Source organism: Microchirus variegatus (genome assembly GCF_963457635.1).
Source record: "Microchirus variegatus genome assembly, chromosome: 3".
NCBI lineage: Eukaryota > Metazoa > Chordata > Actinopteri > Pleuronectiformes > Soleidae > Microchirus > Microchirus variegatus.
Genome location: NC_139804.1, coordinates 34,124,121 through 34,142,223, shown reverse-complemented (window position 1 = coordinate 34,142,223; position 18,103 = coordinate 34,124,121). Strand labels below are relative to the sequence as shown.

General features: G+C 42.8%; 2 protein-coding genes across 2 annotated transcripts; one reads left to right on the top strand and one right to left on the bottom strand.

Moving 5' to 3' along the window:
• Positions 1–349: 349 nt before the first annotated feature.
• On the bottom strand, positions 350–1,381 carry LOC310924485 (P2Y purinoceptor 14; the record flags this gene model as incomplete). Its single annotated transcript, XM_083886229.1, has 1 exon — positions 350–1,381. One exon carries the CDS (start codon positions 1,379–1,381, stop codon positions 350–352), a length of 1,032 nt encoding a protein of 343 aa, XP_083742355.1.
• Positions 1,382–10,667: 9,286 nt separating this feature from the next.
• shkbp1 (SH3KBP1 binding protein 1) lies at positions 10,668–17,276 on the top strand. Its single transcript, XM_083886515.1, has 17 exons — positions 10,668–10,806; positions 11,676–11,729; positions 11,849–11,894; positions 12,023–12,155; positions 12,329–12,409; positions 12,504–12,674; positions 12,876–12,966; positions 13,326–13,516; positions 13,606–13,721; positions 13,928–14,015; positions 14,137–14,253; positions 14,449–14,619; positions 14,710–14,865; positions 14,984–15,080; positions 15,339–15,523; positions 15,614–15,716; positions 15,829–17,276. Exons 1-17 carry the CDS (start codon positions 10,751–10,753, stop codon positions 16,577–16,579), a joined length of 2,607 nt encoding a protein of 868 aa, XP_083742641.1. The 5' UTR covers positions 10,668–10,750; the 3' UTR covers positions 16,580–17,276.
• Positions 17,277–18,103: the final 827 nt, after the last annotated feature.

Here is an 18,103-nt window from a genome sequence, read left to right as displayed (position 1 = left end):
CACTTTTTGTGAAAGATACAGATATGACACTTCATGGTGTTCTTTTGTGTTTTTGGTGACTATGAGTCAGATAAACGATGAAATTAACTTCCTGGTGAAACGTTCAGTGCTGACTTCTCCTCTCCACAGTCAGAAAACATTGTCAGCCCAAAGTCTGGACATCTGCACGTCATAAACGGATGAAGACACAAGCAATGACTGCGGTTAAAAACAACCTTGAATTTCCTTGTCTCTTCTCTCCTCAATATTGCTGATAACCTCGGTGGTGGTCAAGGACTTCCTCCTCTCTTGTTTCTTGTTTCCTTTTCCTCTCTCTTCCTTCTCCACACTTCTGCTTGTCTCCTCTCTCCTAAATGTTGCTCAGACTATGGCCAGTGGTCAGAGATGGCCTCCCCTCTCCCCCCGGCAGTTTCTTCAGCAGCGATTCCCTGAACGTACGACACATCAGGACGTAGATTAAGGGGTCGAGGCAGACGTTGAGTGCGGACAGGAAGAGCGTCCCCTCCTTCAGCTGAAACAGCAGGAAGCGGGCGTACCATGTGAAGCCCGATTCCGGCATTTGGCTCAGGGTGTACGGCACCCGGCAAACATGGTACGGCACAAAGCAGACAAAGAACACCGCCAGGATGCTGAAGATGCTGTGGTTGGATTTGCGGCACACGTCGCTGTTGTTGCGCCTCACGCGGCGGTACGACCGGTAAACCCTGTGGGCGATGGAGGTGTAGCAGAAGGCTAGGACCGCCAGCGTCACCCAGAACAGGGACACATTGAAGAGCGTGGACATCCGGTGCCACTGCACACCCAGTGGCGTCTTGAGCTTCATGCAGTGGCGGGAGTTCTCCTCATTGGCCGTTTGGCTGGTCAGCACAACGTTGGGCAGGACGCAGAGGACGAGGAGGCTCCAGGTGAGGAGCGCCAGCACCCGAGCAAACACAACGCTCTGCAGGAGTTGCATCGCGGGCACGCCGCCCAACCTGCAGGAGGACGAGGAGCGCGACGAGGTGTGGCGGAAAATCTTGAGATATCGCTCAAGGCTGATGAGGCCGATGAAGACGATGCCCACATACATGGAGGAGTAGAAGAGCACGGCAGTGTAGCGACAGATGACCACGTGGAGGTGCCAGCCGCCCAGACCCAGCTGAGTGGCCAGCTTGAAGGGGAAGGTGGTGAGCATGAGGAGGTCGGCCACCACCATGTTCTTCAGGTAGACCACCAGACCAGAGTCACTGGGCACCCGGAAGAAGATCCAGGCGGAAACGCCGTTCAGGCACAGGCCCACGACGCAGATCACAAAGTAGAGCGGAGGCAGCACCTGATGGGTGAAGACGCTGCCGAAGTCTGATCGGTTGCTGGTCAGACGGGTGGAGTTGACGAAATCCATCCCTGGAAATACAGAACAGAAGTTCAAAAGTTTGGGGTCACTTTCGAAATGTCCTTATTTTTTAAGGAAACACACTTTTTTTTTTCAATGAATATAACATTGAATGAATCATAAATACACTTTATACATTGTTAATGTGGTAAACGACTATTCTAGCTGCAAACGTCTGGGTTTTAATGAAATATGTACATAGGTATATAGAGGCCCATTTCCAGCAACCATCGCTCCAGTGTTCAAATGGTGCTATTGAATGATTAGAAAACCCTTGAAAGCCCTTGTGCAGTTATGTTAGCACAGCTCAAAACAGTTTTGCTGGTTCTTTGACGCAAGCAAAGTTTGAAGGGCAAAATTATTATTTTGAATAAAAATAATTATTTCTAATATTGTCAACGTCTAGACTAACATTCTTGTTTTTTGTTTTGTTATAAATGCCTTTTGTTGATGTTAGTCCACCACCTCTCCCTGCAGGAGCCTAGCGGGTAAATCACACTGCTGACAATCTGCTTTTAGTTCAGCTAAACAGTTAAAGGGACACTGCGTAGTATTAATGGGTTTATATTGCCCAAAATCCACTTTTGTATACATATTATGTGCTCCTGTATTGTCTAGTCGCTGTATAATATTCTTTGTTTCATTTTCGCGGGCCGCTGTTGCATTGCCACGACGCCATGTTTCTACGGGAGCCTGTATAGACAAACCCGAGAGAACAAAACGAGCGCCGAGACGAGGCTGAGAGCGGATACGCGTTTAGAATGGAGGACCACCAGTACCTGACCGTACGCCCGCACCACGGAGAAAGACGACGAGGACGACATTTGACCTGCTGAGGATACAGTAGCGCTCAGGGAAGGGAGGGGGTGAGCAGAGGAGCAGTTTGTTGTTGTAAATTTCAGCCTCTCCTCTAGATGTCACTATAAACTACTTACTTCACCTTTATATACAACCAAATTGGTGCTGAGTTTGTATACTGTATATATGTGGCAGATTTTTACTTAAAGGTGCCATATGTAAGAATGTGGCCAAAAACGGTTACTACATTCAAATTCAAAATACCGAGGTCTTTTAGGTTTCGTTTTCTGACATAACTGGCAACCCGTGGTTGCTCGGCAGCTGAGACTCTACTGACTGCAATGATTGGTAGACGGCAGTAGGTGGCGCCACATGCCAAAACATGATTTCAAAACATAAACATGATTTTCAGTCTGCAAAATATTTTTTTATTGCAAATATTTCACTGTACTGTTGTTGTTGGTGAGTTCAGTTTGTTATATGAACATTATTCCTGAGTCTCTGTGACATATTAGGAGGATTTTATGGCCAGTTTATTTAGATTTATTACATAATGCACCTTTAAGTGTCCACTCACAACGCTCTGCTCATATCCCCCGTCTCTTCCCTGCAGGAGCCTTTTCTGTTCCTGACCTGAGACTTGTGTTTGCAGTGAAGCATGCGCACACAAAAAAGAAGCATCTATTGACCTTTTTGTCCCGCTGTCCAAACACGCATACTTCCCTTCTGCCTGATTTATCCTCGTCCAACACACACTTAGGCTCCATCGTCCATGCTTAGACAAACAGGACATTTACAGTGACGATGGCAATTTTTGTTTTCTTGTCCCGCCCCCACACGGTCAACAGACGACATGGTGCAGCACTCAACTGTCCCCTTTTGAGTCCAATACATGAAAATGATTAATGAGAGCGCAGAGCAGAATTACTGCACATGAAACAGCTGTGAGGTTATAAACAGAAAGATTCTTCAGATCACACAGCTTTGTGTAATTATAAACATTACCAGATAATCGTGAACTCTGGCCTTAACCTGAACCACCAGTTCCTCAAAAGTGAGGTTCTGCCTCAGTAGGAACAGGTGTTGGCCTCCGTGAAGATGAATGCTCCTGATAAGTGGTAACAAATACACACACACACACACACACACACATTCTTGTACTTGCTGCATACTGAGGACTGGGTTGCTGACAAAGTGAGGACCAACATTTCCACTTTATAAATCAACACAATTACAAATATCTACTTCATGAATGACATCTACAAAGAATTTTTAATTTTTGGTCCAAAATTTGACAATAACTTCATAATATACTATGTCGTCCAAAATTTGAAAAAGTCTTTGACAAAAAAAATTTGAGCAAACATTTTACGAAAAATTTGACAAAAACGTCATACTATACTGTCAACGAAAATTTGAAAAAAAAATTAGATCAAACATTTTTGGTCCAAAATTGGACAAAAACGTCATAATATACTGTCGTCCAAAATTAAAAAAAAAAAAAGACCCAAAAATGTTAGTCCAAAATTTGACAAAAACGTCATACTATACTGTCGACCAAGCTTTGAAAAAAAAATTTGACCAAAAATTTTTATTCCAAAATTTGACAAAAACCTCAAACTATACTATGTCGTCCCAAATTTTTTTTTTTTTTTTTTTTTTGACAAATTGAGTATAGCATGTTATAGCAACCTGAGGAAGTGATTTCAATGAAAACAGTGAGGACTGGCCAAAATGTCCTCACTCCATAAAAATGACCTCACTTTGTTGGTTAAAAACCCTCACTGGTCCTCAGTATGCCACAAGTACAAGAACACACACACACACACACACACACACACACACACTCACACACACACACACATATACAGCCAAAAAACTGAACTTGGATAAATCTCGACAGTCTTTAAGTGCATTCACACGAAAAACAAAGTTGTTTTCAGGATCAGAGTATCAGTGTCATGTGACTGTGGTTTCTGGATCATTTGTAAATACCAGTAAACACAACCAGTGACAAGGAATTTCAGGTTATCTGTAAACAGCACGCACAGCTGTAATAACAGGGCTTTTTTAAAAATGAAATCATAGCAGTGTGGATCAGTTTAGGGCTTTAGTTGCACGTCTGTCATGATTTCTTTGTCCTGTGAGCAACAGCATCGCTCGTCTTCTACCACTTTATCCTCCACATGAGGGTCACAGGGGTCGCTGGTACCAATCCCAGCTGACATAGAAAGAGACAAACAACCATTCACTCTCACACTCACACCTCAATGAGAGTGTCAAAGGATACTTATTGAGAGTGATAGATACTTGTTATACTTCAATCAAACCAGAGGCGGACAGAGTACACAGCTTCATTACTTGAGTAAAACTACAGATACTCCTTGCTAAATTTTACTCAAGTACAAGTAAAGGTACTAAAGTCAGGTGTCTATTTCAGTTAAAGTACTGAAGTACTTGTTTTTAAAAGTATTTGAGTATCAAGAGTACATTTTCTAAATATTGCATTACTACTGCCACAGTGCTTACATTTACGTATAGAAACGTCCTACATGCAGTTATGAAACATGTTCATGTTAATACCTTGAGGAATGTTGGTACATTCCCGGGACGTTACCTGCTGCGTCTTCATCCATTGTTTCGTCTCTCTACTAAATTTGAACATGGAGTTGTAGAAGTAGAAGAAGTAACGTGTACTCACGCTAAAGAGAGCAAAGAGTACAATATTTGCCTCTAAAATGTACTTGAGTAAAGTGATGAGTACTCCCCAAAAATTATACTCGAGTAAAGTACAGATCCCTCAAAATTGTACTTAAGTACTGTACTCCAGTAAACCCGTTCTTTGGGAAAGAAGCAAATGGTTCCAGGTAGAACCTCAGCTCTTGTAGAAGAACACTTTTGGAACCCTTATTTCTAAGAGTGTAGTTGACTGGTTTTTAATATTGTGTATTATTCCACGTTAAAGCTCTTTGTTACCATGTTTTGAGAAAGTGCAATCTAAATAAATAAATACATAAATAATTTATTATTAAATTATCTGATTGTTCATTTCTCAGTAATGTTGTGCTCTGGTTTCACTTCTCTTTTTTTTTCCACTTCTTTTAATTCACCGTGACAGTTGAAAAATGAGCCACTTGACACATTATTCAAAGATGAGCTAAATTGACCTAAAGAGGAGACTTTACTCACCACACAAACAAGAAGATGTTCAGTCTGTTTCCATGCGGCCGTCGTCTGCACCTCTGATAGGATGTGAATGGAGTCAAGGGACAGTTTAAAAGGCTGAAGGATTCACTTCCTCTCTCACTGTCCCTCCTCTTTCAAACCCACCACCTCTCGCCCTCTCTCTCTCTCACACACACACACACACACACACACACACACACACACACACTCTCTCTCTCTCCTGCTTTGCATGATCATGCTGTGATGACATGTTATTGTCCATCATGTCCACAGTGTCCCTCCGTGTGATCGTGTCAGTTTGTAGGAAACACAGTTGTGAGAAAATTTTTAACAAGTGACTGAGGGAGAGACAGGAAGACGAGATGCGTGAAAGTAGAGCCTCGGCGAGGAGGCGTTTTTTATTTTTTTTATTATGATGAAGACCATGTGATGGAGACAAGCTGTGGAGACGTGTCCTACAGTAATATCTGTCCTGGGAATACCACAGAATCTCTCAGGAAGAGAGGGAACATTATGCCACCATGAGCTGACTGGAAAAGTGAGAGGAACTGATGGATGGATGCATGTCCACCTGTCTGTCCACCTGTCCAGATAACAGGATGTATTTCAGACTCCTGGTCTCACTTTGTTATTTTTTCGGCTTTACATTTTTAGCATCACGGCCCCTCCCTCCCTCCTTCCCCTCCTCTCCCTCTCTCACACTTTTTCTTCCTCTCTAAATCTATTTCAGGAGAGTTCAGGTCGTTTGAGAATCTGTGAACTTAAGTCTACGTTATCTTCACAATATTAAATGTTCTGCACTTTTACTCACTGCTGGATGCTTTCCAACAGGAAGTATGAGTCACTTTGTAAAAAAAAAACCACACCAGAGTCAGAGAAAATCAGCACTTTTTCACTCCGTTGCTGGTCCTCTACTGCCTCGTTTGATCAGTTTGAGATGAATCGGGAAATAATTGAAAGTTAGGTTTAGGCATCGACTTGTTATAGTTACAGTTTTTCTCGATTGTTTACACACATTTTCTGAAAGCTTGCCTCATGCTCTCACAACTCTACACACAAAATCCAAAAACACACACACACAATGGGCCAAACCCCTCAATTCTCCTGCAAAATGAAACTTAACATTCAAAACAATGTTATTTTGTTTTCAAATGACACACAAACCATCATATCAATAGACATTTATAAGAACCAGTTGAACACTGATGTGATCAATGTAAAACACTATGATGAATGGAAAACACTTCTTCTCCATTGATCATAATGAATTAGGCCTTTTTTTTGTTTAGTGTTACACTTACTACAGACACTACATACATAAGTGTGTAAAATATTTTAGAATATTGTTTTTATAGGGGTTGGTGTAGTAGTTGGTGTAGTAAATTGACCGTAGGTGTGAGAGTGTGAGTGAATGATTGTGTGTCTCTATGTGGCCCTGTGATGGACTGGTGAACTGTCCAGGGTGTGACCTCACCCATCGCCCTATGTCACCCCGCGAGCCTCCAGTGGAAGATGAAGCGGTAGATAATGGATGTATTGTTTTTATACTTTGTGTTTTGTGTTTGTTTTGTGATTTGCATTTTTTGTTTTGTGTTTGTGATTTCCGTTTGTGATTTCTGTTTTGCGTTTTTTGTTTTGCGTTTTTTGTTTTGCGTTTGTGATTTGTATTCGTGTTTTGTGATTTGTGTAAAATATTTTAGAATATTGTTTTTATAGGCCCTGTGATGGACCATGGAGGATGGAGTGGTAGAAAATGGATGGATTGTTTTTATACTCAAAACACACAAATACACAGTAACAAATATATTTTATTCCTATGTATTTCCCACAAAAACAATGTACACTGTACATCCCAACCAACACAAAGTTGCACAGTGGTCTATATACAAAACAGAACCCTTTTATGCTCACGCTCTGATTGCAAATTGCACAACTGTGTGACAGGTGTTTTCCCATGTGATGAGTCAGTTTGCATAGTAGGGAAATTAACTTTAGAATTTTGAATGACAGTGTGTTCTTTGTGAAAACAAGACATTTTCTTCATGAAAATTGTGCCAAATGCAGAGAACAGTGTGTAGTGTTTTGAAAAAAGTGTGTTTTACAACTGCAATTTGAGTGTAAAGCAGGAATTGTGCTTGTAGTTTAGCAGAGTTGGTTCAGGGGGGGTTGGTGCATGAGTTAGCTGTTGTGGTCATTGTGTCTCAAGTACCAGAATTTGTGTGTAAACAATTGAGAAAAACTGTAATGGCACCATATGTTAGAATGTGGCCAAAAACGGTTACTACATTCAAATTCAAAATGCCGAGGTCTTTTAGGCTTCGTTTTCTGACGTAACTGGCAACGCGTGGTTGCTCGGCAGCTGAGACTCTCCTGACTGCAATGATTGGTAGACGGCGGTAGGTGGCGCCACATGCCAAAACATGATTTCAAAACATAAACATGATTTGCAGTCTGCAAAATATGTTTTTTAAATGCAAATATTTTGTCTGTACTGTTGTTGTTGGTGAGTTCAGTTTGTTATATGAACATTATTCCTGAGTCTCTGTGACATATTAGGAGGATTTTACGGCCAGTTGCTTTAGATTTATTACATAATGCACCTTTAAGGTTTAGGTCAGGGGGTTGGAATCTTTAGGGTGAAAATAGACATTTTTGTCCTCCTCCCAAATAAATGTAATCTGTTTTAATCTGAACCTATTTGACCCACAAAATGATAAGATAATGCCATGCATAAAGGTTTTTATAACCTTGATATACTATATATATATATACTATATATATATATATATATAAGAATGAATGAAATTTAAAGGTGAAATAAGTAGTTTATAGTGCCATCTAGAGGAGACGCTGAAATTTACAACAAAGAACTGCTCCTCTGCTCACCCCCTCCCTTCCCTGAGCGCTACGGTGTCCTCAGCCGGTCAAATGTCGTCCTCGTCGTCTTTCTCCGTGTCAGCAGATGAGGTTCGTGAGGCGAGGGAGAGAGCGAGCTACCGCGGCCGTAGCAGACGAAGCGGAGAGAGAGGAGGCGGGACTTCCGCTACAAGTAAAGAGACGCTTGATTTGTTCTCTCGCGTTTGTCCTTACAGGCTCCGGTAGAAACATGGCGTCTCGCTGCTAACAGTGGCTATGCAACCGCGGTCCGCGGTCATGTTATTTTACATGACTTTTTGAAACACTACGAAAATGAAACAAAAACTATTATACAGCGACTAGACAATGCAGGAGCACATAATATGTATAAAAAAGTGGATTTTGGGTTAAATAAACCCATAAATACTACACAGTGTCCCTTTAAGAACTACAAAAAGAAAGCTGTTGACATTTTATTGCAGTATATATTGAATTGTATGTAGTTCATGCTTGAAGAAAACCTGCCTGGCATAAATAGGTATGTGAATCCAAAGATGGACAGTAATTTGCATACTTGTTCATGTACACAAGGCTTTTTTTAATATTGTATTTGACATAGACATTGTATGTGATGCACTACATATTAAAACACTATAGGAGCCACTGCAAGGGGCCTGTAGAGCCACATGTGGCCTGTAGAGCCACAGGTTGCAGAGCCCTGGTTTAGGCTGTCCAAATGAGTGTGTGTGTGTGTGTGTGTGTGTGTGTGTGTGTGTGTGGAAGAGAATGGCAGGAAGAGGAAGATTTCTGACACGAGAGGAGGAAGTGGAGCATCTCTGTTCTTCTGTGCTGAAACAACATCTGCACAGCAGCTGAACGCAGCCCTGCTGAGCCCTGCCGAGCCGTGCCGCCCTCGCTGCTGCTGCTGCCGTTTGTCATGTTTTCTTTATCATTTCCGCTTAAAGATGACGCCGTAAAACCATTTACATAAAAACCAGAGAGCATGGGATTTGTGAATGAAGGTTACGGATGATTTTTAAAGGTTTGCATAGGGACAAATAACAGTAATTTCCTTCTTATTAGTGTGCACTGTGTAAAATCACTTTCATAAAGATGCTCAAATGTAACACAGACCATAGTGTGTGGTTGGTATTAACATTTTCTTTTGACTGATGAACTGTCATGTTGAAAATAAAAGAAGAAAAACTCAACATAATGACTAACTAATAACTAAAATAATGAGGAAAATATCTAATAACATACAAGAAATGATCTGAAAGTATCTCTACACATTATTTTGAGATTCAAAGTCATTATTTTGAGTTGGTAAGTTGCCACTTTCAAAAAGTTTTGACTGAGGAAATGTCTGTGTGGTTCAGAGTGACAGGAAAGTGCAAAACCATAGATATTTCGTGCGCCCAAAATCAAAGAGCACCTTGTAAAGTCCGTCATGAATTGGTGCTAAACAAATAAGTCCCTGACTTTAGGAGTTATTACCAGAGCTTATTTGTTTAGTCAAATTTCAGACTCTCCATTCTTCTCTATTATTTATTGTCGAACTGTAACTGCTGATCTATTTACATAATCCAACCATCCTGTGTGAGGGAAAGAATAGCATCCACTGTGGACGGCTTCAATAGCTTGCGTGTTGCATTCAACATGCTGTCACATGAATAATAATAATAATACGTGGCTCTAAAGAGAAACACGAAGTCAATCATTTATCTTTTTTTTTTTTATTATTATTTTATTTTTATAAATTGTGTTGACTCATTACACATCTAGTTATTAAATGTTAACACAAACACTATGTCTGTTGAGTAAGTTTGTTGTTGCACTTTATATTTTATGTTTTATAAAGTGAATCTTTTGTTCAGTGGCTAATGTGTTAATCCTCTTGTGGCCCATGCAGTTGTAGCCTTGTTTTTACTCAGAATGAGCCTTCCTGTCTTGTGGTGACAACGCCCTCTTTTTTACTCAGTTTATATATGTTTTGTTCAGTTATTTACAGTATTTTATTGTTCTATATATGTATATTGTTTTATAATGTGGGTTCTTTACAGTGTAATGTATTTTTTTTACTAAGTTTATATAGTTGTTTTTTTTAGTTTATCGTTCCACATACTTTTTAATAACAAGGTTTTTCCATGTTATTTCATTCACTTCGAGAGAAAAAATTGAACTCATACATTTTTCGTTGGTGTCAGATTATTTATAACATAATGGTGATGAACACTGGTTGGAAGGGCCCCCTGTGAATTTTTGTTTAGGGCCCCTACAGACTCTAGAATCGCCTCTGTATACCAGGGGGAAAAGTTCAAGCGCAGTCTGTAACTCCGGTCCGTGGCTTGTGTTTGTACTCGTTCTTGTCTCCCAGGTCCAGCAAATCCAGTGCGGGCTTTACTTCCGCTTTACTACTGCTCGACAGGAAGTTAGCTTGATACCAGGACGGAAACTGGAGTTTATGGTTAAAAGTGTCAACAATGGACTGAAATTAAAAGTGTCGTCTTTGGTTTGAAGCCGGACACTCGCGACACGATGTCTAACACCGCGAGGAGCGGGGACATCATACACCTAAACGTCGGCGGGAAGAGGTGAGAACCTGCGCGAGAGAGGTCGGTTTGTTCGTGGAGTGTCGGCTAAACCCGGAGCTAGCCACCAGGAGCACGGCTAACCGGGGCGTCCGTTGTCGGACACGTCCAAATCTCACCATGTCACGTCACCGGTGTTTTTTGTTGAAGTTTAACTAATAAACTGTACACAAACAGAAACAGTGTTAAACACGTGGGTGTTTTCCATAAAAAAAAAAAAGTCGAACAAACTCCATATACGCTACTTTTAAAACAAACCGCGCTTCACGTCACTGCTCAGTCACTCAATCACTTAAAGTGTGCATCTGAAAGTAATTCGAGCAAATATATTTATATTAAAACAAACAACCTAACCTTACATGTCATTTTTTAACGATTAGACAAACACGCGATTTCCTTGTATTGGTATTGACTCGTGTCCGATAATGGAACTGACCTGACTGCTTCAGATTAGCGCAGATACGCATCCTTTAAAACAACCACATTGAGGCTTTTTGTCGACACCTTTGTTTTATATGCAGTTACTGTGTTCGTACGATGATCTCGGTTGAAAATATCATATTATTCATGTAATTTACCTTAGTTAAACATTGTTGAGCCCCTACTGTAACACATAATCTCAGATAACTCAGTGCTGGAGTGGGAGATATTGATTCAATTATCATGCAATCATTGCTCATAACAAAGGTGGTACTCAAAGTGCCAGCACTCTCTGCGGACTATGGGGCAGTACTTCTTAAAACCACTTAAAATCTCTATTTAGAAGTTACAACAAGAGACACCAGGGGCTCTATATTACAGCATAGTAACAGTGGGTGACAGTAAAAGTCCATAAGGAGAACGTTTATTCAAGTTTGTTTAATTGTTTTCAGGTTCAGTACCTCCCGGCAGACTCTGACATGGGTTCCTGACTCGTTCTTCTCCAGGTTGGTCCTTTTTTAACAAAACATACATAGTTGCACACTATACACACACAATATTCAACATAATAGAGTATTGTAAAAGGGCTGACAGCTGCACGTGTGTGTTTTGTTTATGTGTTCAGTCTTCTGAGTGGCCGCATCTCGACTCTAAAGGATGAAACTGGAGCTGTAAGTACAGTAGCTCTGTGTTTGTGCGTGTGTGTGTGTATTTAGTCACACATTGATCAGATCTCAGTGTTGTTTTCATCATTCCACTGTTGTGCACTCTTCCCCTTGTCCCTCCTCTCACACCGCAGATCTTCATCGACAGGGATCCCTCTCTGTTTGCGCCCATCCTCAACTTCCTGCGGACCAAAGAGCTGTATCCCCGCTCCATCAACGTGCACATGCTCATGCATGAGGCGGAGTTCTATGGCATCACACCTCTGGGTAAGATAAAGAGGCTCTACCTTCTCATTACTACATCTTCATGTGACAGTTGTTGTAGCCAGGAAAGTCTTTAAGCCACTTAACAGATGTTTTTCCAGCTTTCTTGACTATAAAAACTTACTCTGGCTCTTCACTGTGTCTCACTTCTGTTCTCTGTTGTTATTTGTTTACAGTGCGTAAACTCCAGTTGTGTGACGAGCTCGATCGATCCTCCTGTGGAAACGTGCTGTTCAACGGCTACCTGCCTCCTCCAAGTATGCCCCCCCCCCCCATCGTCACTGTGCTTCATCCTGATAGAGTGTCAGCATCAGACTAAAACAGTCTAATAGCCTTCTGCATTATTCCCAGTTTACCCAGCAAAGCGCAGAAACCGTCACAGCGTGGCTGGTTCACAGTTAATGGGAGGCCGAGCCGCGCCCGTAGAGAGAGTGCCAGTCAGACGCAGCAACACCATGCCGCCAAACCTGGGGAATTCTGGGATACTGGGCAGGATGGCCACAGAGGAGAGGCTGCCTACAGGTGGGCACCCACTTTTCTTTCTTTTTTTGTTTTTGAGCCTGACAAACACCTGTCATGCCTTTAACTGTGTTCACAGTCATACACACAATTAAATAAAAACCTGAACTGTCCCTTTAACGTCCCTCTTGTCCTGGATGTCGTTCCTGTGTGTGTGTGTGTGTGTGTGTGTGTGTGTGTGTGTGTGTGTGTGTGTGTGTACAGGTCAGGCTTCAGATTCTGGCATGGTTCGTATCATCTGTGGTCATCATAACTGGATCGCCTTGGCGTATGCACAGTTTGTTGTCTGCTACAGGTAAACAATTTTACAACAAAATTATTGACCTGACCTCGAGCTTCGGTGATAGGCAAATAGTGCTGTCAGACACTCCTGAAGCTTTTCTGCTGGTCTTGTTATGATAGAAAACACATTCACATGTTCACATTTAAGGAGCTGAATCCACATAAACACTCAAACTGATGCACTCATTTATCAAAAAAAATGTATTTAGTAATTGATTAATTGTTGCAGCCCTGGATCCGTTTTGGTTTGTGGAACTGTGTGCATACATGTTTACATGCAAATATGGGAAACCTTACATTCAAATCTATTCAAGCTCCACTGGAACACTGGAAAGTGAAAAGTATTTTCTCCTCCTCTCTTCTCTCCGTCAGGGTGAAGGAGTCCACCGGGTGGCAGCAGGTCTTCACCTCTCCTCGTCTGGACTGGGTGATCGACAGAGTCGCGCTCAACGCTAAGGTGATGGGCGGCTCTCTGGGAGACAATGACAAGATGGTGGCTGTGGCCTCAGTGACGGAGATCATCCTGTGGTCCATCTGTCAGGACGGCAATGGAAATGAAATTGGTGAGTATATATATGACTGTAGCAGGTTGACATGTTTTGGTTTTTTTACGCCCTGTGTCGTAATTTGACTCTGCGTCTCTGTCCCGCAGGCGTCTTCAGCCTCAATGTGCCGGTGGAGGCGCTCTTCTTCGTTGGTAACCAGCTGATTGCCACCAGCCACTCTGGGAAGGTTGGCGTCTGGAACGCTGTCACCAAACACTGGCAGGTGGGCGGAGACAACACACAGAAACATTCAAATGATATTTGACGGAACATACGTATGTTTTGACTCAACATATATAAAGTAGAGTAAGAATATGTAGAAAGGAAGAGAAGGATCCAGGAGCTCCTCTCAGCAGAATTAAAATTAGTATTGATGTGGATCAGGAGGACCTGAGTCTGTTGTATGACACTCTTTCGTCTCTGTGCCAGAACCAGGACGTGGTTCCGATCAGCAGCTACGACACTGCAGGCTCCTTCCTCATTCTGGGCTGCAACAACGGATCCATCTACTACATCGGTGAGAGACCCTGCAGAGTGTGTGTCGTACAATCATTCTCTGTCTCAAGATTCTCTGTTCATTAAAAGATGCAATGGTTGAAGTGTGTTATTATAAATGCCTTTTTTTTTTTATTATTCAGATGTTCAGAAGTTTCCTCTAAGAATGAAAGACAACGACCTGCTGGTGACAGAGTTGTACAGAGACCCAACAGAAGATGCCATCACTGCACTCAGCGTCTATCTCACGCCCAAAACCAGTACGCCAACAAAACACCACTGCCTGTTACACAGACAGTGTTTTTTGGGGTGGAGCTTAGACTATCAGGCTATAAAAAGGGGAGGGATTCTCGTAGTGGTGTTAAGCAGTAGAATGAACTGATAAATGAGAAAGTGAATTTGTGGATTTACCGGGTGTTCGTGTCTTTCTTTGTCTATTGATGCCGTGAAATCAGGTGACAGTGGGAACTGGATTGAGATTGCGTACGGGACGAGCTCGGGGACAGTTCGAGTCATCGTTCAGCATCCGGAGACGGTCGGCTCGGGGCCTCAGCTCTTCCAGACCTTCTCTGTCCACCGCAGCCCTGTCACCAAGATCATGCTGTCGGAGAAACACCTCATTTCAGGTACGGCCCTGAGAGCTGCCAGTGTTTGACCACCCAAATCACTTTGTCTGTTTCCTGTCTGTGGGATTTTTCACATTTCTGTTGTTGCAGTTTGCGCAGACAACAACCACGTACGGACGTGGACAGTCACACGGTTCAGAGGGATGATCTCCACCCAGCCTGGATCCACACCGCTCACTTCATTCAAGATCCTCAGCCTGGATGATATCGATGGACATGGAGGCTGCAGCGCCGGCACAGAGATAGGTAATACACACTAAGGTCAACCAGCTAAAAGCTTCCTTGTTAGTCACGATGATATCATCATTCGTTTGTGTGTGTTACAGAGTTTAGGTGGTAACTGTGTGTGTGTGTCTCTTGTCAGGTCCATACGGAGAGCGAGACGACCAGCAGGTTTTCATCCAGAGAGTCGTACCAGACACAGATAAACTGTACGTCAGGCTGTCGTCCAATGGAAAGAGGTGAGGGACACATGCATCTAATGTTTTGAAGAAAAGAGGAGTTTGTTTCCTATCTTATTCTTATTCTTTAACACACTTTATAGTTGTGTCCTTTATATTTTCATGAAACAAAAGCAACTTTAAATAATCAAAATAATCGATAATCACACTGAAAGAGTCGGATATATAGAGTTCAAACTATGTTAAGACATTTTATTATGTGTGGTGAGAGATAATCAAAGGTCGAGGTGAAATGTGAGTTCTTTCTTGGTTCTGCAGGGTGTGTGAGGTGCGCTCAGTGGACGGCACCTCCATCACGTCCTTCATGGTCCACGAGTGCGAAGGCTCGAGTCGCATCGGCTCTCGGCCGAGACGCTACCTGTTCAGCGGCCACAGCAATGGCAGCATCCAGATGTGGGACCTGACCACTGCCATGGAGATCGCCGGCAAGGTCGACATCAAAGGTCAGATGTTTCTCCCTTGTCATCAGCTGATGTTTGTTTGTCTGTTCAGCAGTCAGTCAGTGACACAGGCTCTCATTGGTTGTTTTACAGCACTAGGTGGACCAACAGAAGAGGAGCTGCTGGAGCTGCTGGACCAGTGTGACCTGGCTCTGACCAGAACACCTGACAGCACGCCGAGAACCTCCACCTGCAGGTACAAACACACACAGACATGTATATATATACAGGTGTCTACACAGGTTATTAAAGTTGACAGAAACATGATTTCCAGTCTTGTGGTTGACTTGTCCCTTCCCGTCCTCCAGTCTTCACTCTCAGCTCAGTGACGGCTTTAGACCCGAGCACCTTCGCGCTGTTGGAGGTCCACGAGGAGGAGGAGCTTTGGGTTCGGCGGCTTCGCTGTGTGGCAGCCTCCCGCGACAGGCTTCAGCCCCTGTACCGATGGCTAAACCGGTCAGAGACCACGGATTTTCACCGCTAACTGGACCGCAGACCCTCGCCAGTGCCGGCTCCACCTACGCCCACAGCTCCAATGCCAGCCCCCGCCTCCAGAGACACCCAGACCGGGACAGAGAGTGGGGGTCGGTGCGCAGGGGCAGCTTCGTGGAGCGATGCCAGGAGCTCGCTAAGGGCTCCGAGGCAGCTGGCAGCTCCGGGTTCGGCGCGTTGGCAGGGTCAGAGGGCGCCAGGCGGAGCTTAGCTGTATGTAGCGAGTTGGAAGCCAGATTCGGCCTCAGGACACCGACCACCTTCTCTGTGTCGCCAGGTGCTCGCTATTCCCCAGGATCCTCCACGTCGCTGTCACCATCTCCTTTATCTTCGTCACCCCATCGCAAAGCTGCGCCTTCCTCCCCAACAAGCCCCGCCCCCGCTGCAGTAAGCCCAACCCGATCTCAGACCCCCGTCTCTCCTCGCCGTGTCATCGCGTCATCGCCCTCTGACTCTCCAGCGTCGCCAGAGAGTGAAGCGAGTCCAGAAAGCCCCAGCGAAGCCGCCCCCGTCGCTGCCGGCCCGCCAACCAGCCCCAAACCACACATGAACGAGACCAGCTTCTGACTGACCGTTCAGAGCAGACCCTGAGAAACTCTTCAAAAACTCTTATCAGCAAGTTCTGTTGCTGTGGTTACCTCGCACTCATCGACAGGTTGGAAAGTTTCCAAGAAGAAGCTGCACCGATCGATGTTTTCACGTCATCAATCAGTGGAAGGAGTCAGTGTGACGGTAAAGGGCTAACCCGCAGATCTGCACCTGGCAGATATCTACAACACACTGACATTAAAGTCATTGAATGAAATGCACGGACAACTGTGGGTTTGTGTCCGTATGATGGGTTTACATTGTGTTCTCATGTGAGAAACCCGAGTTAATCCAACTTGCGACTCGTCGCTTTGAGATAATGGGAAGATTATTAGTTGCATTTGTGGATTAACTGGGTTCGTCGTCTCATGGTCTGAAAGTTTTGCTTCACTCGGTGTGAGCGCATCGCCGGTGTGTTGGAGGCGGAGCTTGAACACTGAACTGAAACTCAACACTGAGATTTTGGGTTATGTCGATAAAAAGTCAGTTGACTGTTGTTTATCTTCAAGTCTTTCTAACGTTTTCTAGCTGCTCCTGACTTATCTATATAAAAAATTGTATATAAAAAGTTTTGGGTTTTTTTTTATTTGTGAAACAATGTTTGTTTCACTAAACCTTTGTAACGTTCACTTTTTTTAAAAACTTCCAACCGGAACCAAACCGGTGCTAAACCTGAACTAAACCTGAACTAAACCTGAACTAAACCTGAACTAAACCTGAACTAAACCTGAACTAAACCTGAACTAAACCTGAACTAAACCTGAACTAAACCTGAACGCCTCACTGCCACAGTTATACTGATGGAATTCTGGGAAAAAAGTGATCAGATGTGATGTTTTCGAACAAAATAAATCAGTGAAGCAGGAAAAAACTAGGCCAGACAAACAAATATTTGATATAAACGTCAAATATGTTTTAATTATCAAAGTAAATGCATATAATCTCAAATCACAAAGTTGAGCTTTCTTGGTTTTTCATGAAAGTCAGAACTGTATGATTTGTTTCCCGTATTTGTGATATGATATTTTCACAAATGTTATTCAATTTAAATTAGATGAATGAATGAATGAGGGGGAAAACAAGCCTGGACTTTGAGTTGCTGTGACGTCGTCTGCTGCATCATTACCCGTTAATCTGAGGATAATGTTTGGTTATTTTATAATTTAAAAAGGAAATAGTTTAACAAAATCTTTGTTTGATTCATTCATTCATTCATTAAACACACTGCTGTAGATCTGCAACGATTGTTTTTCTAATCGATTTATCTGTTGATTATTTTCTCAAAGTAACTGTTGATGATGACGATGTTCTTAAATGTCTTATTTTCTCCACCAACCAAAATCATTCAGTTTTAATGATTTCTTTTGTTATATGAAAGAAAGTAGAGCTAGTTTTAATTGGTTGAATAATTTAGTCATTGATTACTAACAGATGAATCATTGATTGAATGTATTGATCCATTTGTCAAGGAAGAGAGTAACTAAATTCACTTAATTGAAGGTT